This window comes from Oncorhynchus masou, chromosome 16 (assembly GCF_036934945.1).
Source record: "Oncorhynchus masou masou isolate Uvic2021 chromosome 16, UVic_Omas_1.1, whole genome shotgun sequence".
In the NCBI taxonomy this organism is placed as follows: Eukaryota; Metazoa; Chordata; class Actinopteri; order Salmoniformes; family Salmonidae; genus Oncorhynchus; species Oncorhynchus masou.
This window is the reverse complement of record NC_088227.1, coordinates 30,727,097-30,752,320: the sequence shown is the minus strand read 5'-3', so window position 1 is coordinate 30,752,320 and position 25,224 is coordinate 30,727,097. Positions and strand designations below refer to the sequence as shown.

Sequence of the window (25,224 nt, the reverse complement as noted above, 5' to 3'; positions counted from 1 at the left end):
CACCCAGGCAGACATACCCTATCACTCAGACAGACATACCCTAGCACCCAGGCAAACAGACATACCCTAGCTCCCAGACAGACAGACATACCCTAGCTCCCAGACAGACAGACATACACTAGCTCCCAGACAGACAGACATACACTAGCTCCCAGACAGACAGACATACACTAGCTCCCAGACAGACAGACATACCCTAGCACCCACACAAAGGAAGTTTAAAAGAAAGAGTGTAGAGCAAAATGGCTGTGGGGCTCCCGGAAAGACTTTCAAAGCTTCTCAGTAAGTCAGATGATGTGGTATACCGTCATGTGAAACAAACAGTACCACTTTCCCTTTGAAAACCATGGATGCTATTTGAATACCCACTTCTTAGTGGCCCTCGAACAATACACTGATATTGGTGCTTTGCTGGAACTCAAAAGCTCTTTACACAAAAGGCAGAGGAGAGGAAATAAATGGGAGAATATAAGCTGGTAGAATACTGAATTGTGCTGAAGCCAGCTCTCTCTCTGTCTCAGTCTATATCTCTGTCTTTCTCTCTCTCACTTTTTTTCTCACTCTCTCACTGTCTCTCTTAGTATTTATGATGGTACTGTATCTGGAGGAGAAGTAAAGGAGAGGAAGGAGAAAGGATGGTGGAATGAGAATTCAGAGAACAATCTAATTTATCCTCATATCTTATTTAATAACTCCTGGGGAGAGTTCATGTTGTTGAACTTTAGCTTAACCCGTGCGGGTAGGATCTCTAAGTTTTAGTTCCCTTTTAATGTGACATATAAACTAAGGCTAGTTTATCCGACATACAAAGACTGTGGCTAGTTAGTTTGTTCTTCCCCCACTGTGAACAACAGCCTGAGGCCAGAGAAGGACTCTTGTCAGGCTAATAATAAACTCCATGGCTATATGCATCTGAAGTGTGTTCTCTCTGTCTCTGACTTTGGCCTCTAGCTTGGACAACAGATGGAATGTTAGTGTTTGAATCCCACTCTGATGCATCACACACATACACTGTAGCCTCGTTATTGTGTTACTATTTCCTATTCTAGGAGAAAAATATTTTTTTTTACTTTTTATTTCTGAATTGTGAGGAAAGACCTCGTAAATAAGCATTTCAGAGTAAAGTCTACATTTGTTGTATTCGGCGCATGTGACAAATAACATTTGATTTAACATTTGATTTCACACTAACAAACACACACTCTAACAAAATGGCGGTGATAATGATATGCTGCGTAGCTCTCTCCCTCTCTCTCTCTCTCTCTCTCTCTCTGCTCACACAGACAGCAGAGATATGTTGTGTGTTGACTGTGGAGGCAAAACCAGTCTGTGTGTGAACACTTATGTGCATACATACAGTACTCACCCAGTATATATCTGGGGTGATATAGCAGTAGCTTAAAAAAAAGAGATGAATTAACTCCCATGTTCAGTGGTTCTGTCTCTGTCAGCCTGCACCACCTGTCCAGGCTTTAATGAGAACGGGAGAGACAAAGATGATGGAGGGTCAATTACACCTCCATGTTGTAGACCAGAGGAATGAACTGAATGCTAGCTCACCTTTCATTACCACCCCCTGCTACAGGGTTAAGAGTGTTGCACCAGTTAGTGAAAGACAGTGAAGTTGTGATTGAGGGTTTTACTCTAACATATAGATATATCAGATCTTCTTTGAGGAGGGAGTCAGACAGTGTATTAGATGTGGTTGTAATGAGAAGATGAAATTGGCAGAGGAGAGACTCACCTTTCCAGGGCTGAAAGAGGTTAACAGAAACATGTAGTATATTTGAGGTGTTATATAGTTGAGGTTTTTAAAAGGCTTCTGAAGTTTGTAATTTCCACTTTGAAATTTCAGACTTGATTTTCCTTTACCCCTACAAACATCTCCATTAGTTGTCATCCACATAATAATAAAAATGTTCTGTTGCTGCAGGATTATTTTCCTGCTGTAGCAAACTGGCTCAAATTAAGATCCTACATCTGTAAGTCATCTAAACAACCATATTTCCTCCACCAGATCCGATGGACCAAGACAGCAGGCAGTGTGTCTGACCGCTTCCAGGACTCGAGTGTGTTTAACGAGACGCTGCACATCACCAAGATCCAGAGACACCAAGGGGGACGCTACTACTGCAAGGCTGAGAACGGCTTGGGCTCCCCGGCCATCAAGTCCATACGGGTCGACGTCTACTGTAAGTCCTGCAAATTACCGTCGGACACAGTGGTTGGGTCAACATTGTTTTCTTGTTATCTCAGTGTACCTTCTCAATGTTGCATCAAATCCAAAGTGACGAGTCAGTATACAGTTCTTGTTTCATTTTCAACTAGATTTCAACCACAACGATAAGTTTTGGTTTTTCCTCTGAGTACATTTGTTATTTTTGTTTTAAACCTTTGTTTAACGAGGCAAGTCAGTTAAGAACAAATTCTTATTTACAATTACGACCTAGGAACAGTGCCTTGTTCAAGGGTAGAACAACAGATTTTTACCTTGTTAGCTCGGGAATTCGATCTAGCGACTTTTAAGTTACTGTCCCAACGCTCTAACCACTAGGCTACCTGTCGCCCCAAAATGCTTTCTTTCCAGAGGTGCTTTGGTGATGCTCTGTGTATCCAGATTGTTGATTAACCTCTTACACCTATGGTGGCGCTATTTCATTTTTGGAAGAAAAACGTTCCCGTTTTAAACAAGATATTTTGTCACAAAAAGATGCTCGACTATGCATATAATTGCTACTGTTCGAAAGAAAACACTCTGACGTGTCCAGAAATACAAATATCTTCTCTGTGCGTGCCCTTTAACGTGAGCTTCAGGCAAAACCAAGATGACTTGGCATCCAGGAAATGACAAGGATTTTTGAGGCTCTGTCTTTCATGATCTCCTTATATGGCTGTGAACGCAAGAGGAATGAGTCTGCCCTTTCTGTCGTTTCCCCAAGGTGTCTGCAGCATTGTGACGTATTTGTTGGCAGATCGTTGGAAGATTGACCATAAGAGACCACATTTACCACGTGTCCGCCCGGTGTCCTGCGCCGAAATTGGTGCGCAAAAGTCACCTGCCAGTATTTTTCCATGGGGCACAGAGAGAGAAGCAAGCTTCCACGAACTGCATGTCAATGAAGAGATATGTGAAAAAACACCTTGAGGATTGATTCCAAACAACGTTTGCCATGTTTCGGTCGATATTATGTAGTTAATCCGGAAAAAGTTTCACGTTGTAGGTGACTGCATTTTCGGTTCGTTTCGGTAGCCAGGCGCAATGTAGAAAACGGAACGATTTCTCCTACACACAGACGCTTTCAGGAAACACTACGCATCTGGTATGTGGCTGGGAGTCTCCTCATTGAAAACATCAGAAGCTCTTCAAAGGTAAATGATTTTATTTATTTGGTTATCTGGCTTTTGTGAAAATGTTGCGTGCTACATGCTACACAAAATGCTATGCTAGCTTTGCATACTCTTACACAAATTAGTCAATTTCTATGGTTCAAAAGCATATTTTGAAAATCTGAGATGACAGTGTTGTTAAGAAAAGGCTAAGCTTGAGAGCAAACGCATTATTTTAATTTTATTTGCGATTTTCAGAAATCGTTAACGTTGCGTTATGCTAATGAGCCTGAGGCTTAGTCACAATCCCGGATCCGGGATGGGGAGTTTCAAGAGGTTAAATTAAAAAGGCACTTTATTGTCATGTTGTGTCTATCCATGTACTGCAAGTACTCTGGTTTCAATCCCGGCCCCATAAAATGGAAATGTCTGGTGGGGTACCATTAAACTGAATGGCCATACACTGTATTGTTTTTATTCATCTGCCATTGATTGTCCTGTTCACCTCATCAATTGATGAGTGGTGAAGACACACGTCAGTGCACTTCCATCACAGCTACAACCCCCCTCCAGGCTGTTCCTCTGCACTACGACTCGAGTTACTAAGAGTTACTCAGAATTTTAAAGGGTGTAAACAGGTGTGGTTTTGCATAAATATCCAATGACAATGTCTGTAAGAGTGTAAGAAAAACAGTCTGCAAGGTGTGTTATTTGTAACACAGTTATCAACATCTGATGCAGTGTAAACAGTCTATGTGAACCAGCATTGCCGTTTTCCTCTATCTTCAGACTGCACTTGATTGAGTTGGGGTCCTAGACCAGACATCGTCTGTTTTTGTTGGAGAAATTGTACAGTGGCTAACAGTCTTGTCAACCCAACCCAGTAGGTTACAGCCGAGCCAAACCCAGTTGGTTCCAGCCGTGCCAAACCCAGTAGGTTCCAGCCGAGCCAAACCCAGTAGGTTCCAGCCGAGCCAAACCCAGGAGATTCCAGCCGAGCCAAACCCAGTAGGTTCCAGCCGTGCCAAACCCAGTAGGTTTCAGCCGTGCCAAACCCAGTAGGTTCCAGCCGTGCCAAACCCAGTAGGTTCCAGCCATGCCAAACTCAGTAGGTTTCAACCGTGCCAAACCCAGTCGTTTCCAGCCGTGCCAAACCCAGTAGGTTCATGCCTAGCCAAACCCAGTAGGTTCCAGCCGTGCCAAACCCAGTAGGTTCCAGCCGTGCCAAACCCAGTAGGTTCCAGCCGTGCCAAACCCAGTAGGTTCCAGCCATGCCAAACTCAGTAGGTTTCAACCGTGCCAAACCCAGTAGGTTCCAGCCGTGCCAAACCCAGTAGGTTCATGCCTAGCCAAACCCAGTAGGTTCCAGCCTAGCCAAACCCAGTAGGTTCCAGCCGAGCCCAACGCAGTAGGTTCCAGCCTAGCCAATCCCAGTAGATTCATGCCTAGCCAAAACACTGTAGGTTCCAGCCTAGCCAAACGCTGTAGGTTCCAGCCTAATGCAGTATGTTCCAGCCTTGCCAAACGCAGTAGGTTCCAGCCTAGCCAAACAAAGTAGGTTCCAGCCGTGCCAAACCCAGTAGGTTCCAGCCGTACCAAACCCAGTAGGTTCCAGCCATGCCAAACCCAGTAGGTTCCAGCTGTGCCAAACCCAGTAGATTCCAGCCGTGCCAAATCCAGAAAGTTCCAGCCTAGCCAAACTAGCCATTTCAATAGTGAGGTCTGATTGGAGTTGTCCGGGGCACCTTCTTTAGCTGCAATCCACAACTCCAAAGAGGTGCACTTAAATGAAGGATGGTTGCTCTCGTCTGAACCCTAGACAAGCAAAAATCATCTGTCCCAGACAAACCAACATCAAGCACTTAAAACCAGCACTTTCCCTTCCGTAACATCACTGCCAGTGATAAACTTTGGGCTTGTGTTCTCCTCTTCTCCCACTCTCTCTGTGGCAGAACACAGAGCAGTCTGCAGTGCTGTCTCTGTCTCTTCCCTCTGTCTCTCCTTTCTGCCTCGATCTCTCTCCTCTGTCTCGATCTCTCTCCTCTGTCTCGCCTCTGCCTCTCCTTTCTGCCTCTCGTCGGCCTCTGCCTCTGCTTTTGCTTCTGCTTCAGCCTCTTCTCTCCTCTTCTCTTCTCTCCTCTCCTCTCATTTCCTTGTCAAGGCAGGGGTTAAGAAAAAACACTTTCATCTGACATCCAAAGCCTCTCTTCCATCTGCCAATCACTCTTCTCAGTCTGTCACAACGGGCAGGGTCTGTCTGTGTGGCTGGTGTTTAGCCACACTGTCGCGAAGGCTTTTTCTATGCCTGTTCTCTCTTTCCTTCAGTCTCCATTTCCCCTTTCTATTTCCCTCTCTCTCCTTTCTCTCTCTCTCTCTCTCTATTTCTCTCCCTGTCTCCTCTTGGCCCCTGCATGTCTGTGTGGCTCTCAGTCGTTGTACCTGTATATTAGTTCTGACGTGAGCAAGGGCTTTGGAATAGGTGATGGTTAGAAAGCTTGGAACTTGGAAAGAGGGGGAAGTAGTGGCTTTCTTTCTCTCCTTGTCTCCTTTCCTTCATCTGCTCTAGACTGCCATATTGCCTTTGTGGTGGATGCAATAGATGGTATAGAATACAATATATACATATGAGATTAGTAATGATATGTAAACAGTATGTAAACAGTATTAGTGGCCAATGATTTTGAGTCTGTATATAACATTCCACTAATGAGGCCAAACAGGGCACTTTTGGTAATTGACTGAAGGAAAGGGCTACTAGAAGAGGATGAAAAGGGAATATCAAATATCAACGTCATGGTAGAGTACTTTCAATTACATGAGCCTTTCAAGCTTGATTTCCTTGTAGGTTTCCTACTTCCTACTTGTAGGTTTCCTATTTATCATTGAGTATACACTGAATACTGTACAGTATGTAATGCTATGGCCTTTATATTGTAGAGCCTTTAAAACACAACTCTGTAGGACATTATTAAATCAGTGGCAGCATTTAAAGTGTTACATGCTGACCACATTGCTCACGTCACGCGAGGATTGCAAAATAAATTTGCACATACATGTTATTCACTCATTGCACCCACACTGCGAGCCAACGAGCACATGTGTTGCTGGTCACTAAAATAGAAGTTGCTTCTATTTGTGGCACAGAACGCGATGCAAGTCCTGCTTCTCCAATCTCCTCATTGGCTTTTAAAAACATATACCCACGTGCCATCTCCTCATTGGTTATACCCACATGGGTGATTGAAAGATGAACTGAGGTCGGTAATACACCTTATTATGAAAGTTAGTTGCCATTCGCCATACAAAGTCCAAAAAAGAAAAAGCCTGGAAGGAATAGAGATGACTAGAAATGATTCAGTTGACTGTTTTATCTGTGGACTAATTGTCAGACTAGAGGGCCTTATTTCAGGTAAAATAACAACTCAATGTTTATATCCCAGGCAACAGCAAGCTAACTAGCTAAATAGGATAAATTTTTAATGATTTTTGACCTGTCCCCAAATTAATATAATTAGTTCAGAGTTTGTTTTGATATTTCAACCTGCGTGTCGGTATCACGTTTGGTGTAGGGGGACAAAATCCATTTGCGCACGTTGGCGCATGCGGACACACCCGCGGGTCCGGTTTGGGCATGGTGTTAGACCGATGACGCCCTTGTCTCTGGCCTTGTAGTCCATATGTACTTCATTAGCTGGGTGTTGTGTTGCACATCCAGCAGAAACATAGTGGATTTCTCCTGGTAAATGCTATAGCTGTCACCCAGGGGTGAATGTAAATTGTGTGCCTCTTTTGCAGCTCTCGCTATTTTTAGTGCTTTGCAACCTTGTTTTTTAATTAGCATTTCAATTGCTATTTGGGTGCCAGGGCTCAACAACAACACCTTGAAAAATTGTGTAGAATCTGATTTTCAGATGTTGTGTAGGTGTCACGCCTTGGTCTTAGTATTTTGTGTTTTAGATAATTAGTTGGTCAGGCCAGGGTGTGACATGGGTTTATGTTATTGTGTTGTTGTATTGGGGTTTTTGTAGGCATTGGGATTGTGGTTGATTAGGGGTGTGTTTAGTATAGGTTTGGCTGCCTGAGGAGGTTCTCAATCAGAGTCAGGTGATTCTCGTTGTCTCTGATTGGGAACCGTATTTAGGTAGCCTGGCTTTCACTTTGTATTTCGTGGGTGATTGTTCCTGTCTCTGTGTAGTTTCACCAGATAGGCTGTAATTAGGTTTCACGTTCCGTTTTGTTGTTATTTATTTATATCAGTTATTTTTTGTACCGCGATTCATTTGTTTCATTAAAAAACATGAGTAACCAACACGCTGCATTTCTGTCCGACTCTCATTCAACAAACGAAGAATGCCGTTACAGTAGGTGTGTTTTTACATCATAATGTCATTAGACTACCGAGAAATCAAATCAAATCAAACTTTATTTGTCACATGCGCCGAATACATAAAGTGTAGACTTTACCGTGAAATGCTTACTTAAATGTAACCGCTAGTAAGGATGTCTACTATAAGGATACAAGTCAGAGAGAGACAGGACTTTATTTTTGGTGGGAATTTAGGAGGGCTTCCATTTCAATGTGAATTTAGTCTTTGTTCTGTTCTTTAAAAAAAAAAAATATTGATTTTCCTTCCTTGTCCTTCTGAAACCAGAGGGCTTATTTTCAATTTAGAGTGGAAATATTTCCAGCTTTATTTGTTCATACATACATACCTATAAAATCAATGTGTACTCCTTTCCTATCTGTTCACCTTCCAAAGAGACTGCTGGATCCGCCATGACTCAAAACGTCCAATAGACATTCAATTCAATGAAGTGATGGAAGGAAAGAGAGAAAGGGAGAATTCTCTGGACGCATTGCCTAGGTTCGAAAATAAATTAAATGAAAGAAGGAAGGGCAAAGAATTTTAAAAAAGAGGGAGAATTCTATGGTAGAAGTATTGCCAACTCAAAAGGACAGACAACAGCAGGATGGGTAATTAACTTACCTCTGCAGCCCAGAGGAGCTGATATTAGCCCTGGCAGGCCTAGCAGGCACAACAGTAACTCATTTAAAATACCCACCCCATCTAAGCACATTTCTACCTGCTGGTGCTTCAGAAGATGTGTTTGTCCATAGTGAGGTCTGCAGGGACAGATGCCCACTCAGAAGTTAATAAAGAACTCCCTACTGTCCTTCCGTTGATCGATTGGTAGCTTTGCTGTTCCTAAGAACTTAGAGCCTCTTCTTCCTCAGTTCCTTGAAGGGTCCATCTATTACAATGTTTTTCATTTCATCCGGGCTGTATATGTGGTATTGCTGTGTCTGAGACTACATTGACGTACCTAGTAGAGAAAGGCCCATAGCGTTGCAGCAGGGGCTTATAGCTGGTTTTAAGGATTTCATTGGCAGGAGGACTTCACGTTCCCAATGTAATACATTTCTGATGTGAAAAGAGTCCAATGGACTCCAATGAAGTACAAAAGACTCATGTACTTCACTTGTGCCCATGCGTTTAACAGGAGTTCGAGAGCATGTACTTGCATATTGGGACTGGAAAACTTTATTGCACTGATATTGAGTTTGCACTTTTACAGAGTGCACTTGTCAGGAATCAACAGTATATACCACCAATTTGACAATGGAGGTAATTTCAGGACTCTTTAAAGTGGATGAATAATCAAAATGCCGATTTTTACACTGGGGGCTGCTGTGGCCCTATGAGTCCCCTACCAATCAGTGACCCTTTTGCCATCTCCTTTGGATAGTTCAATACACAACCCATTACTCATCTTTAACAGGCTTCTTATTGTCTCAGCCTCAAATGTTCATTGGTCTCGGAGCTGAAACTAACCCAGTGTGTGTGATTTAACTTTGGCCAATAAACTGAAAACAATGCCAGGATTGTTGTATCTTCAGCTGGCTAAGTCCAATTCAACACAGAGCGTGGTTGATAAATGAGAGATCTTAAGGGGTGGATCGAAATTTACAGAATGGATACCTGGAGGAAAATGGGGGAGGGTCATGCTTTTTCAATTTTAGTCAAGGGGAGGGTTTAGTATGTTTGTAATCTAGTCCGACAGAGGGTCATGTAATTTGTAATTGATGAAATTTCAATATTTCTGTGTTTTAGAATTAGTTGCTTATTAGGCTACATATCAACGTGTGCCCGATGTTGCCCCTCGTCCCTGATTCTCTGCTGGGCGCGCAATATGTGCTCCTATAGGCAATTAAATGAAATTATCCATAGTCTATAGGCTACAAAGTGCATGCTCTGAGTTATATTTCAAAGAAAATTCACTTCCTTCCTGTGTCTTTTGTGCTGCTGGGATGGTGTAAATAAAACTAGGCTGCATTGCACACTGCAATGGATATTCCATTCCTGAGCCCTGGCCTGCTCTGCTTTTGATGATAAAAACTTGTTTTGTGCTGCCTAACCAATGCTGTGCTGTGTTTTGATTAGGCTTCTTCCCAAAAATGTGAAATCTTCCGCCTCAACTAGCCTACAGCCTAGGTTCTGTTCGGTTTGAGAAGGAGAGCGCGAAGAGGAGAAGGAGGACGGGAGGTCAACTTTGACAGCTTGCTACTACTATCGTTTATTTTAATAAAAACAATATGATGTATTTATCAGATTTATTAACCTCACGATAAGCCAGATTTCAATAACTTACATTGTGGTGCTGAAACTTGAAGCAGCATCTGCTGTACAATCAAACGGAAATGGACAGCTCATGGGGCTGAAAGTAGGCAAATTCAGGCAAGCATAATTCACTTAAACCGTCTTACATTTTAATTAGACTTTACTAAAAACAAAAGGGCTTTGTGAAAGAGCCTATTTCTTCCTATTTAAGAAATAAGAGGTAGACCTACCTGTTGACAGACGAAACTAGGATATAGGCTGCTATATCCATAGATTTGTCGGCCAATTCCTCTACCATGCACTCTTTAAATAGCCTACTTCTGCGTCAGTGAAGGGCTGTTAAGGGTTGGAAGAACTTGACTGGCCTGCACAGAGCCCTGACCTCAACCCCATCGAACACTTTTGTGATGAATTGTAACGCTGACTGTGAGACAGGCCTAATCACCCAAAATCAGTGCCTGACCTTGCTAATGCTCTTGTGGCTGAATGGACACAAGTCCCAACAGAAATGTTCCAACATCGAGTGGAAAGCCTTCCCAGAAGAGTGGAGGCTGTTATAGATGCAAAGGGTGGACCAACTCCATATTAAGGCTGTACACATGTTTTTGTCCATGTTGTGGATGATATGATTCTGGTAATATGTAAAAGTATGTAGAATTGCATGAAATGTTTATAAAAGGCTATTTTTTCTCGGGCCTGCAAATACAATGATAGATTCAAGCAATGTTTTATTATAAAAGGGATCTCTCCACTCTACTCTTGTCCACGGTGGTCTGTGATCCCACAACCTTCTGGCCCGCAGCCCTATGTGCTATCAAAATTCCTCCCGTTGCCATCTAATACCTACAGGACAAAGACCAGTTTCTAAAACAACATATTTAAGGCTTTGGTCTGTCTAAAAAAGCGAGGGTAAACGGTAGGCATGTTCTCTGCTATCCACTTCATGTTCTGAGCATAGGGGTGGGTCACTTTTTTTCAACCACTCAGGGAGGATTTAGGTAAATTATATTTTGCTGAAGGGAGTGTCACCCATTTTAATTTCAGAGGTCTTCACTCCCTAAGCTAAAACGACCATGACGCTAAAGAACTACTGTTTGACTATCTGAAATGCTGTGCTTAACCACATCTGCATGAATAATCACATTAATATGAGGAGCATAAAAAACCTACTTTTTGTTATTTGTACACCTGCTAACAATATGCTAGCAGCTGATAGCTAGCTATTATGGAGCTATGAAACATCTAATGCTAATATTAGCTTACTAGCTAGCATTAGCTATTATGGAGTTACTGAATGTCACATCTCACGCTAATATTAGCTCGCTAGCTAGTGTTAGCTATTATGGAGCTATGAATCGGAGCTATGATGCGGCAGGTATTTTTAATTTTAATTTAACCTTTATTTAACTAGGCAAGTCAGTATCCCCGAGCCAACTAAGTGAAAAATCTGTCGATGTGCCCTTGTAATTCACTGAAAGTGTCTACTAAATGACTCAAATGTAATTTAGCCCCTGCCTCTGTCACTTTAGGCCCAGGCTGTGTGGTACAAAGGTGAATGGTGGTACTTGGGGCAGACACACTCCCTCTTTGGACATTCTCTCTCTCTCTCTCTCTTCTCTCCTCTTCTTCCACTCCACTCTCTCCCCTCTTCCTCCGCTCTCCTCTCCCCTCTTCCTCCGCTCTCCTTTCCCCTCTTCCTCCGCTCTCCTCTCCCCTCTTCCTCCACTCTCCTCTCCCCTCTTCCTCCGCTCTCCTCTCCCCTCTTCCTCTGCTCTCCTCTCCCTCGTCTTCACGCTCCTCTTCCTGTCTCTCCCTCTACTCTCCTCTTCCTCCCCTTCACTTCACTTTCCTTTTCCTCTCTCACTCCACATTTCTATCCATCCAATCATCTCTAAGTCCTCTTTCTCCATGCCTTTTGCTTCTGAGCCCTGACTCGCCACATCACTTCCCTCACTTTCACTGACCTAGAGGAACAGAGGACCAGAGGGAGAGGAGAGGAGCAACAAATAGGATATAATTGTGATCAGGAACATTTTATCTTTCTCTCACACTATCTCTCTCTTCCTTCCTCTCTTTTTCTCAACTATACATACACTCTCTTCCTAATAATCACCTCTCAGTGGTTTCCATAATAAATTGTGTGATTCCACACACACACTCTTTCTCTTTCTCTCTCTAGCCTCCAATCAACTCTCGCTTTCTTGCCTATAAGACTTACTACAGAGTTTGCCAATGTTAGCTGATTATTTATAAGGCTAGGACATTTTCCAAATGAATTGCATCAGTAGAAACAGGACAAAACAAGCAACTTGTTAGCTGGCTATGAAAACAAATATGCAACTCAATATTCATATGAGCTCCACTGCTCTGGCATCTACCCTAACACGACAGCTGTTAAATAATAGGAAAATGAGCAATGTATAGCCTATGAATATCTGCACCTAGAAAACATGACAACCCATAACTTAAACCCAACAGATAAACACAAATTATTCAAGCCTTCATTTCAGTGGGTAGTTAGCTGGTTGTCTGTATGGCTAGTTAGTGAAATTGACAGCTGAGGTTGGTGCTTCATGAGTGCAGCCCAAATTTACCGCTACTCACAACTTTTCTTGCCTGACAGACTAGCTAGCCAGCTATAGCAAGCAGCTTGGGCCGTTTCCACGTGAATTACATCGGTAGAAACAATACCAACCGCCAACTAGTTAGCTGACTATATACAGCTAAACACTGCAACTATTTACATGAGACAGAGAGCTCCACCGGTGATGTACTAGGCTATACCAACCAAGTGATCATGACAGGACTTGCTAATCTGAAAGCTATTCCCCACATTTAACACCAAACATATATATATCTGCTGTTTACTTATTTCACTCACCTCGACATCATCGCTTTTCAAAGTCACCAACCATTATACAGAATACTGTTTATGGATGGTTGGGAGAAGTTTCTCTCGGAGGATGTGTTGGTATCATTCTTTATTCATGGCTGTGTTCATAGGCAAAATTGTGAGTGAGCCCACTCTCTTGCCTAAGAAGCAACCCCACACATGAATAGTCTCAGGATGCTTTACTGTTGGCATGACACAGGACTGATGGTAGCGCTCACCTTGTCTTCTGGGGACAAGCTTTTTTCAGGATGTCCAAAATAATCGGAAAGGGGATTCATCAGAGAAAATGACTTTACCCCAGTCCTCAGCAGTCCAATCCCTGTACCTTTTGCAGAATATAAGTCTGTCCTTGATGTTTTTCCTGGAGAGAAGTGGCTTTTTTCCTGCCCTTCTTGACACCAGGCCATCCTCCAAAAGTCTTCTCCTCACTGTGCGTGCAGATGCACTCACACCTGCCTGCTGCCATTCCTGAGCAATCTCTGTACTGGTTGTGCCCCGGTCCCGCAGCTGAATCAACTTTAGGAAACGGTCCTGGAGCTTGCTGGACTTTCCTCAAGCATTCTTCAGAACAATTGTACCGCTCTCCTTGAAGTTCTTGATGATCCGATAAATTGTTGACTGTGAAGCCCTTTTTGTGCAATGCAATGATGATGGCACGTGTTTCCTTGCAGGTAATCATGGTTAACAGAGGAAGAAACAATGAGTCCAAGCACCACCTTCCTTTTGAAGCTTTGAGTCTGTTATTCAAACTCAATCAGCATGACAGAGTGATCTCCAGCCTTGTCCTCGTCAACATTCACATCTGTGTTAATGAGAGAATCACTGACATGATGTCAGCTGGTCCTTTTGAGGAAGGGCAGTGCAAATGTTTTTTGGCGATTCAGTTCAAAGAAGGACTTTGCAATTAATTGCAATTCATATGAACACTCTTCATAACATTCTGAAGTATATGCAAATTGCCATCATACAAATTGATGCAGCAGACTTTGTGACACAAATATTAATTTTCATTCTCAAGACTTTTGGCTACGACTGTACAGTAGCTAGCTATGTTGGTCTATTGTGCTTCCAACAATGGTTGCTTTGGATTCAAACCTTCTCAAATAGCCAAATTCATAGTCTTCAGAAGGATATTGAGCTTCACAGTCTCCTGCACACATGGAATTATGTAGTAACAAAAAAGTGTTAAAAAATCGAAATATATTTTATATTGAAGATTCTTCAAAGTAGCCATCCTTTGCCTTGATGACATCTTTGCACATTCTTGGCATTCTCTCAACCATCTTCATGATGTAGTAACCTGGAATGCATTTTAATTAACAGGTGTGCCTTGTTAAAAGTTAATCTGTGGAATTTATTTCCTTCTTAATTGCCTTTGAGCCAATCAGTTGTGTTGTGACAAGGTAGGGGTGGTATACAGAATATAGCCCTATTTAGTAAATGGCCAAATCCATATTATGGCAAGAACAGCTCAAATAAACAAAGAGAAGTGACAGTCCATCATTACTTTAAGATATGAAGGTCAGTCAATCCAGACAATTTCAAGAACTTTGAAAGTTTCTTCAAGTGCAGTTGCAAAAACCGTCAAGCTTTATGATGAAATGGAGTCTCATGAGGACCGCCACAGGAAAGGAAGACCCAGCGTTACCTCTGCTGCAGAGGATAAGTTCATTAGAGTTAACTACACATCATGCTTCATAAATGCTTCACAGAGTTCAAGCAATCAACATCAACAGTTCAGAGGAGACTGTGTGAATCGAGCTTCATGGTCGAATTGCGGCTAAGAAACCACTACTAAAGGACACCAATCAGAAGAAGAGACTTGCTTTACAGACATTAGACCTGTGGAAATCTTTCCTTTGTTCTGATGAGTCCAAATTTGAGATCTTGGTTCCAACTGCTATGTCTTTGTGAGACACAGAGTAGGTGAAGGGATGATCTCTGCATGTGTGGTTCCCACTGTGAAGCATGGAGGAGGAGGTGTGAGGGTGACACTGTCAGTGATTAATTTAGAATTCAAGGCACACTTAAGCAGCATGGTTACCACAGCATTACACCAGGTTTGCGCTTAGTGAGCCTATCATTTGTTTTTCAATAGGACAATTTAACCTTTATTTAACTTGGCAAGTCAGTTAAGAACACATTCTTATTTACAATGAAGGCCTACCGGGGAGCAGCGGGTTAACTGCCTTGTTCAGGGGCAGAACAGACAGTTTTGACCTTGTCAGCTCGGGAATTCGATCCATCAACCTTTCGGTTACTGTCCCAAAGCTCTAACCACTAGGCTACCTGCCACCCCGCAATGACCCAAAACACACCTCCAGGCTGTGTAAAGGCTATTTGACCAAGAGGGTGAATGATGGAGTGCTGCATCAGATGACCTGGTCTCTACAATCACCCAATCTCAACCCAATTGAGATGGTTTGGAATGAGTTGGATCGCAGAATGAAGGAAAAGCATCCAACAAGTGCACAGCATATGTGGGAACACCTTCAAGACTGTTTGAAAACCATTCCAGGTTAAGCTGGTTGAGAGAATGCCAATAATGTGCAAAGCTGTCATCAAGGCAAAGGTTGGCTACTTTAAAGAATCTAAAATGGAGGACGGAAGCTAGCTGTCCTCCGCCTGCACCATGGCGCTACCCTAGACAGTGCTGTTGAAGTTACTGTAGACCTTCATTGCAAAACTGTGTTATTTAATAATTTTTTTGGTGACATATGAATATATTTAATATAGTTTTATCTAAAAAGGATAAGTTTTTTAAAATGTTTCACTATTTTGATTTGTATTACATTTCGCTGAGTAGGATGGTCCTCCCCTTCCTTTTCTGAGGTGTCTTCACTAATATATATATATATATATATATATATATATATCATTATGCTCTCTGTATTTTAAGATATAGGCCTATTGTAAATTATTGTAGCACCACCAAACATAACTTTAAGATACATATTCATTTAACAGAGGTAGTTAACTCTCCATTGATCAGCACAGCAATTGATAAAGCAGGACCATGTTTGCAAAACAAGTGGCTCTGAGGCTAATGTCGATATTACGCAAGTATGCTAACAGTTGCAGAAATCACAGTTACAGAAATCAGGAATGCAGACATTGTGAAATGTCAGAATAATAGTAGAGAGAATGATTTATTCCAGATTTTGTTTCTTTCATCACATTCCCAGTGGATCAGGAGTTTACATACCCTCAATTCTTATATGGTAGCATTGCCTTTAAATTGTTTAACTTGGGTCAAATGTTTCAGGTAGCCTTCAACAAGCTTCCCAAAATAATTTGGGTGAATTTTGGCCCATTCCTCTGACAGAGCTGGTGTAACTGAGTCAGGCAGGTCCTAATCCAGGCACTTGTCATCTCCCGTCTGGATTACTGCAACTCGCTGTTGGCTGGGCTCCCTGCCTGTGCCATTAAACCCCTACAACTCATCCAGAACGCCGCAGCCCGTCTGGTGTTCAACCTTCCCAAGTTCTCTCACGTCACCCCGCTCCTCCGCTCTCTCCACTGGCTTCCAGTTGAAGCTCGCATCCGCTACAAGACCATGGTGCTTGCCTACGGAGCTGTGAGGGGAACGGCACCGCAGTACCTCCAGGCTCTGATCAGGCCCTACACCCAAACAAGGGCACTGCGTTCATCCACCTCTGGCCTGCTCGCCTCCCTACCACTGAGGAAGTACAGTTCCCACTCAGCCCAGTCAAAACTGTTCGCTGCTCTGGCCCCCCAATGGTGGAACAAACTCCCTCACGACGCCAGGACAGCGGAGTCAATCACCACCTTCCGGAGACACCTGAAACCCCACCTCTTCAAGGAATACCTAGGATAGGATAAGTAATCCTTCTCACCCCCCCCCTTAATGATTTAGATGCACTATTGTAAAGTGGCTGTTCCACTGGATGTCAGAAGGTGAATTCACCAATTTGTAAGTCGCTCTGGATAAGAGCGTCTGCTAAATGACTTAAATGTAAATGTAAATGTAGGTATGTAGGCCTCCTTGCTCGCACAAGCTTTTTCAGTTCTGCCCATTAATTTTCTATGGGGATGAGGTCAGGGCGTTGTGATGGCCACTCCAATACCTTGACTTTGTTGTCCTGAAGCCATTTTGCCACAACTTTGGAAGTATGCTTGGTGTCATTGTCCATTTGGACGACCCATTTGCGACCAAGCCTTAACTTCCTGACTGATTTCCTTTCGGGAAATCTGACCACGACTCCATTTTGTTGCTCCCAGCCTATAGACAGAAACTAAAACAGAAAGCGCTCAGGTCTGTTCAACGCTGGTCCAACCAATTGGATTCCACGCTTCAGGATTGCTTCGATCACGTGGACTGGGATATGTTCTGCAATGCGTCGGACAATAACATTGATGAATACGCTGATTCGGTGAGCGAGTTTATTAGCAAGTACATCGGTGATGTACCCACAGCGTCTATTAAAACATTCTTCAATCAGAAATAGTGGATTGATGACAGCATTCGCTCAAAACTGTAACCACGAACCACTAATTTCACTCAGGGCATGGTGACTGGAAACATGACCAAATACAAACAGTGTGTCTATTCCCCCAGCAATGCAATTGAAAAGCTAAGCTTCGGTATAGAAACAAAGTAGAGTCGCAATTCAACTGCTCAGACACGAGAGGTATGTGGCAGGGTCTACAGTCAATCACAGAATACGAAAGGAAAACCAGCCCTGACACAGACCACGATGTCTTGCTCCCAGACAAACTAAACAACTTCTTTGCTCGCTTTGAGGACAGTACAGTGCCACTGACACGGCCCACTACCAAAACCTGTGGGCTCTCCTTCACTGCAGCCAATGTGAGTAAAACATTTAAACGTGTTAACCCTCGCAAGGCTGCAGGCCCAGATGGCATCTCCAGCCGCGTCCTCAGAGCATGCGCAGACCAGCTGGCTAGTGTGTTTATGGACAGATTTAATCAATCCTTATCCCAGTCTGCTGTTCCCACATGCTTCAAGAGGGCCACCATTGTTCCTGTTCCCAAGAAAGCGAAGGTAACTGCACTAAATGACTATCGCCCTGTAGCACTCACTTCCGTCATCATGAAGTGCTTTGAGAGACTAGTCAAGGACCATATCACCTCCACCCACTTACCTGACACCCTAGACCCACTGCAATTTGCTTACCGCCCCAATATGTCCACAGACGACTCAATCGCAATCACACTGCACACTGCCCTAACCCATCTGGAGAAGAGGAATACCTATGTAAGAATCCTGTTCATCGACTACAGCTCAGCATTTAACACCATAGTACTCTCCAAAATCGTCATTAAGGTCGAGACCCTGGGTCCCCCTGTGCAGCTGGGTCCTGGACTTCCTTACTTGCCTCCCCCAGGTGGTGAGGGTAGGTAATGACATCTCCACCCTGCTGATCCTCAACACTGGGGCCCCACAAGGGTGCGTTCTCAGCCCTCTCCTGTTCTCCCTGTTCACCCATGACTGCGTGGCCATGCACGCCTCCAACTCAATCATCAAGTTTGCAGACGACACTCCAGTGCTAGGCTTGGTTACCAACAATGACGAGATGGCCTACATGGAAGAGGTGAGGGCCCTCGGAGTGTGGTGTCAGGACAATAACCTCACACTCAATGTCAACAAAACAGGGGAGATGATTGTGGACTTCAGGAAACAGCAGAGGGAGCAGCCCCCTATCCAGATCGACGGGACAATAGTGGAGAAGGTGGAAAGTTTTAAGTACCTCGGCGTACACTTCACAGACAAACTGAAATGGGTCCACCCACACAGACAGCATGGTGACGAAGGCGCAGCAGTGCCTCTTCAACCTCAGGAGGCTGAAGAAATTTGGCTTGTCACCAAAAACACTCACAAACTTTTAGAGATGCACAATCGAGAGCATCCTGTCAGGCTGTATCACCGGCTGGTACCGCAACTACTCTGCCCACAACCGTAAGGCTCTCCAGTGGGTAGTGAGGTCTGCACAACACATCACCGGGGGCAAACTACCTGCCCTCCAGGACACCTACAGCACCCGATCTCACAGGAAGACCATCAGACTGTTAAATAGCCATCACTAACATTGAGAGGCTCCTGCCCACATACTGACTCATCTCTAGCCACTTTAATAATGGACAAATTGATGTAATAAATGTATCACTAGCCACTTTAAACAATGCCACTTTATATAATGTTTACATACCCTACATTACTCATCTCATATGTATATACTGTACTCTATACCATCTACTGCATTTTGCCTATGCCGTTCGGCCATCACTTATTCATATATTTGTATGTGTATATTCTTATTCATTATAAGGTAGTTGTTGTGAAATTGTTAGGTTAGATTACTTGTTAGATATTACTGCATGGTCGGAACTAGAAGCACAAGCATTAACTCTCGCATTAACATCTGCTAACCATGTGTATGTGACAAATCAAATTGTATTTTATTTGATGACAAGTAAAGAGGCACTGAGTTTGAAGGTAGGCCTTGAAATACATCCACAGGTACACCTCCGATTGACTCAAATTAATTAGCCAGAAGCTTCTAAAGCCATGGCATCATTTTCTGGAATTTTGCAAGCAGTTTAAAGGCACAGTCAACTTAGTGTATGTAAACTTCTGACCCACTGGAATTGTGACAGTGAATTATGAGGGAAACATTCTGTCAGTGAACAATAGTTGGAAAAATGACTTGTGTCATGCACAAAGTAGATGTCCTAACTGACTTGCATCATGCACAAAGTAGATGTCCTAACTGACTTGTGTCCTGCACAAAGTAGATGTCCTAACCGACTTGTGTCATCCACAAAGTAGATGCCCTAACCGACTTGTGTCATCCACAAAGTAGATGTCCTAACCGACTTGTGTCGTGCACAAAGTAGATGTCCTAACAGACTTGTGTCATACACAAAGTAGATGTCCTAACAGACTTGTCATGCACAAAATAGATGTCCTAACTGACTTGCCAAAACTATAGTTTGTTATCAAGAAATGTCTAAAGTGGTTGAAAAATGTGTTTTAATGACTCCAACCCAAGTGTATGCTACCTTCCGATTACAACTGTAGGCATACATGTCAGCTTTGACACCGGTTTTGCACATCAGCGTTTAACTAGACATTGGGCCGATACCAATGTCTCCAACCTAAGTGTATGTAAACTTCCGACTTCAAATGTGTATATATTAGTACTATTAAGTTCTCAAGCCCTGTGTTATTGGTATTTGCCATATAGTATATGCCCCCTGAAGTCTGTTCTAGGTCTGTGGGAGGCCAATGTTGTGTTATGCATGTGTATATGTAGATTGTAGTGTGTGGGAGGGGGCTCTCGAGGAGATGTATTGATCATGAAGTTAATGTGGAGGCAGGAGATCTGAGAGCCTGCATGTGCGTGTAGCTAACGAGAGGCAGGAGATCTGAGAGGCAGGATCAATAGGGGGAGTTGGCAAGGAGAATGGAAGACGATGTCATCATCAGCTGTCCAACTGCCAAGCCCACTTGTGGATTAATTATTACAAATGATCAGTCATATTGTGTTTCCTCGTACAAAGCTGTTTGACCGTTGGGCGATGACAGAGCTATTTTAAACGCGTTCTTCCACAACAGACTCTGAATGCTTTCTTACACATCACTTTAAAATGCCCACAGAATAATATTACTCAAAGTTATTGTATTCTATTCTATCGTTTAAGCGATTGATATATTATAATAAATGAGTGTTGATCAGATGATGTATGTACAGTTCCTTCGGACAGCATTCACACCCCTTTTGTTGTGTTACAGCCTGAATAAAATGGATTAAATGTAGATGTTTTCTTGTCACTGGCCTTAACACAATACCCCATCATTTCAAAGTGGAATTATGTTTTTCGAAACATGTTCAAATTCATTAAAAGTGAAAAGCTGAAATGTCTTGACCCTTTTGTTATGGCAAGCCTTAATAAGTTCAGGAGTAAACATTTTCTTAACAAGTCATATAATAAGTTGCGTGGACTCACTCCGTGTGCAATAATAGTGTTCAACATCATATCTGTACCCCACACATACAATTATCTGTAAGGTTCCTCAGTCGAGCAGTGAATTTCTAACACAGATTAAACCACAAAGACCAGGGAGGTTTTCCAATGCTTCGTAAAGAAGTGCACCTATTGGTCGATGGGTAAAGAAAAAACACATTTAATATCGCTTTGAGCATGGTGATGTTATTAATTACACTTTTGATGGTGTATCAATACACCCAGTCACTACAAACAGAGAGGCGTTTTTCATATTCAGTTTCTTGGAGAGGAGGGAAACTGGTCAGGGATTTGCCCACTAGGCCAATGTTTACTTTAAAACAGTTACAGAGTTTAATGGCTGTGTTAGAGAACTGAGGGTGGATCAAAAACATTGTAGCAACTCCACAATACTAACCTAATTGAGAGAGGGAAAATAAGAAAGCCTGTACAGAATACAAAATATTCCAAAACATGCAGCAGAGTTGCAACAAGGTACTGAAGTAATACAACAAAGTTTTATATTTGGGGCCAATCCAATATAACACGTTACTGAGTACCATGCTCCATATTTTCAAGTATAGTGGTGGCTGCATCATGTTATGGGTATGCTTGTAATTGTTAAGGACTGGGGAGTTTTTCAGGATTAAAAAGAAACGGAATGCAGCTAATCACAGGCAAAATCCTAGACGAAAACCTGGTTCACTGGGAGACAAATTCACCTTTCAGTATGACAATAAGCTAAAAACACAAGGCCAAATCTACACTGGAGTTGCAAACCAAGAAGAGAGTGAATGTTCCTGAGTGGCCTAGTTATGGTTTTGAATTGAACCTGCTTGAAAATCTATGGCAAGACTTGAAAATGGTTGTCTAGCAATGATCAACAACCAATTTGACAGAGCTTGAAGAATTTTGAAAATAATAATGGACAAATATTGTATAGTCTGTGTGCAAACCTCTTAGAGACTTACATTTGGCAGCGATTACAACTGGGTATGTATTTACTCAGTGGTGAATACTTATTTTATGTTCCCCAAAAAATTCAAACAATTCTAAAAACATTATTTAACTTTGTCATTATGGGGTATTTTGTGTAGATGGGTGAGATTTCTTATATATTTTTTAGCAATTTTGAATACAGGCTGGATCACAACAAAATGTGGAATGAGTCAAGGGGTATGAAAACTTTCTGAATGCACTGTATAGACAGAGATGTACAGTGAGCTCCAAAAGTATTGGGATAGTGAGAAATGTTTTGTTGTTTTGGCTCTGTACTCCAGCACTTTGTATTTGAAATGATACAATGAGAAAGTTACAGACGCACACATATCTTACCCCCAAGGCATACTAACCTCTCACCATTACAATAACAGGGGAGGTTAGCATTTTATACCATACCCCCAAGGCATACTAACCTCTCACCATTACAATAACAGGGGAGGTTAGCATTTTATACCATACCCCCAAGGCATACTAACCTCTCACCATTACAATAACAGGGGAGGTTAGCATTTTATACCATACCCCCAAGGCATACTAACCTCTCACCATTACAATAACAGGGGAGGTTAGCATTTTATACCATACCCCCAAGGCATACCAACCTCTCACCATTACAATAACAGGGGAGGTTAGCATTTTATACCATACCCCCAAGGCATACTAACCTCTCACCATTACAATAACAGGGGAGGTTAGCATTTTATACCATACCCCCAAGGCATACTAACCTCTCACTATTACAATAACAGGGGAGGTTAGCATTTTATACCATACCCCCAAGGCATACTAACCTCTCACCATTACAATAACAGGGGAGGTTAGCATTTTATACCATACCCCCAAGGCATACTAACCTCTCACCATTACAATAACAGGGGAGGTTAGCATTTTATACCATACCCCCAAGGCATACTAACCTCTCACCATTACAATAACAGGGGAGGTTAGCATTTTGAGGGGGCTATGATATCTGTGTGTCTTTAACTTTCTCACTCATTATTATTCACAAATCATTCAGGACTATCTGTAATCATGGCAGCATCCACATTCATTTTTGTGGAGTTGCAAGCAAGGGTTGGAACTGGTTCAGGGAACAGAACAGAAAACCGGAAAATAACTAAATTTAAGGAACAGAACCTGAACCGAAAATGAAAGTCATCGATACTGTGCCGTTATTTTAAAATAATTTTTGTTTATAAATGGTTTCATTTTACCCCCTTTTTCTCCCCAATTTCATGGTTTCCAATTGTTAGTAGTTACTATCTTGTCTCATCGCTACAACTCCCGTACAGGCTCGGGAAAGACGAAGGTCAAAAGCCATGTGTCCTCCGAAACACAACCCCACCAAGCCGCACTGCTTCTTTAACACAGCACGCATCAAACCCGGAAGCCAGCCGCAACAATGTGTCGGAGGAAACACAGTGCACCTGGCAACCTGAATAGCGTGCACTGCGCCGGGCCCGCCACAGGAGTCACTGGTGCACGATGAGACAAGGACATCCCTACCGGCCAAGCCCTCCCCAACCTGGACGATACTAGGCCAATTGTGCGTTGCCCCACGGACCTCCCAGTCGCGGCCGGCTGCGACAGAGCCTGGGCACGAACCCAGAGTCTCTGGTGGCACAGCTAGCACTGCAATGCAGTGCCCTATAGACCACTGTGCCACTCGGGAGGCTTAAAAGCATTTTTTACGTGCCAAGCATCAAAGCACCTCCACAAATCCCTCACTCTGTCAATCAGAGAAATATTCTAGCATTTGCCTGCCAGCTGGAAATCTTTGCCAGTCGGTGTGTGTCCTGAAGCCACTCGTGCATTGTTTTGGCTTTGTGCTTAGGGTCGTTGTCCTGTAGGAAGGTGAACGTTTACCCCCAGTCTGAGGTCCTGAGCAGGTTTTCATCAAGGATCTCTCTCTGTACTTTGCTCCGTTCATCTGTCCCTCAATCCTGACTAGTCTCCCAGTCCCTGCCACTGAAAAACATCCCCACAGCATGACGCTGCCACCACCGTGCTTTACCGTAGGGATGCTGCCAGATTTCCTCCAGACGTGAAGCTTGGCTTTCCGGTTACATCAGACCAGAGAATCTTGTTTCTCATGGTCTGAGCATCTTTTAGGTGCCTTTTGGCAAACTCCAAGCTGGCTGTCATGTGCCTTTTACTGAGGAGTGGCTTCCGTCTGGCCAATTCTACCATAAAGGCCTGATTGGTGGAGTGCTGCAGAGATGGTTGTCTTTCTGGAATGTTCTCCTATCTCCACAGAGGAACTCTGGAGCTCTGTCAGCTTTCTGAATGCACTGTAAGTGAATTTGTCCCCAATACTTTTGGTCCCTAAAAAGGTCTGTAATTTCTAATCGGTTCACCCGATATGAATGAAAATACCTTCAAATTAAAGCTAACCTCATAGTCATTGTATCATTTCAAATCCAAAGTGCTGGAGTGAAGAGCCAAAACAACAAAAAATGTTGTCACTGTCCCAATACTTTTGGAGCTCACTTCATGAGTACATGAATGGCTTTAGATGTAAATGCGTTGGCGTGATAAACGCTGAGATCCAGGCCCTTGTGAGTTGTCTGAGATCTGTTAGAATCACAACAGGATGAATCAGCACATTATTTGTACATAATGTAAATGTTTGCTGGCGTGGGTAATGGAGGTAAGCCTGGTTCGTGACTGGCCATTTCTCTATCAAGGTCTTCCTCCTCTGGAGATCTGGGGAGGAGGACCTTAAATCAGGGGACTATGAGAACCTTCTGCTGCTTTCCATAGAGACAGAGACTGTGTCCCAAATGGCACCATATTCCCTATATAGTGCACTGCTGTTGATCAGAGCCCTATGGTCAAATGAAGTGCACTAAGGGAATACAGTACCATTTGGGTACATAATATATATCTTTCATGTACTACTTTTAAATTGCTGTATAATCGTACAACAAGCAGTAAACAAGCCACATTGGGTTCTTTAGCCGAAGTAATATGGTTGCGGAAAGTATTAGTTTAATTTCAGTGAATCTAATCTGTTGTCTGTAGATAAATGAACATATGAAATGTATACATACAGTATGCATATAGAGGTTTTGGATTTTGTCCCTTATCAACAACTTGTTTTGACTACAAATACACAACTTGTTTTGACTACAGGTAGACAGCTTGTTTTGACTACAAATAAAAAGCTTGTTTTAAATACAAATTGACATCTGGTTTTGACTACAAATAGCAGCTTGTTTTAAATACAAATCATCAGCTGGTTTTGACTACAAATAGATAGCTTGCTTTGACTACAAATTGAAAGCTTGTTTTGACTACAAATAGACAGATGGTTTTGATTACAAATAGACAGTTTGTTTTGACTACAAATCGACAGCTGATTTTCACTACAAATCAACAGCTTGTTTTGAC

At 42.8% G+C, this 25,224-nt stretch overlaps 2 protein-coding genes across 2 annotated transcripts in view; both read left to right on the top strand.

The window, feature by feature from the left end:
- The window catches only part of LOC135557305 (MAM domain-containing glycosylphosphatidylinositol anchor protein 2-like), a 142,692-nt gene extending 140,401 nt beyond the window's left edge, over nt 1-2,291 (top strand). Inside the window, exons 3-4 of the mRNA XM_064990490.1 lie at nt 2,018-2,192; nt 2,257-2,291. Of these exons, the coding sequence (XP_064846562.1) occupies nt 2,018-2,192; nt 2,257-2,291 (210 nt within the window). The remainder of the gene's footprint in view (nt 1-2,017; nt 2,193-2,256) is intronic.
- Nucleotides 2,292-18,007: 15,716 nt separating this feature from the next.
- Nucleotides 18,008-25,224, top strand: part of LOC135557304 (MAM domain-containing glycosylphosphatidylinositol anchor protein 2-like) — a 111,486-nt gene continuing 104,269 nt past the window's right edge. The window contains exons 1-3 of the mRNA XM_064990489.1: nt 18,008-18,218; nt 18,478-18,578; nt 18,712-18,890. Coding sequence (XP_064846561.1) covers nt 18,008-18,218; nt 18,478-18,578; nt 18,712-18,890 — 491 coding nt within the window. The remainder of the gene's footprint in view (nt 18,219-18,477; nt 18,579-18,711; nt 18,891-25,224) is intronic.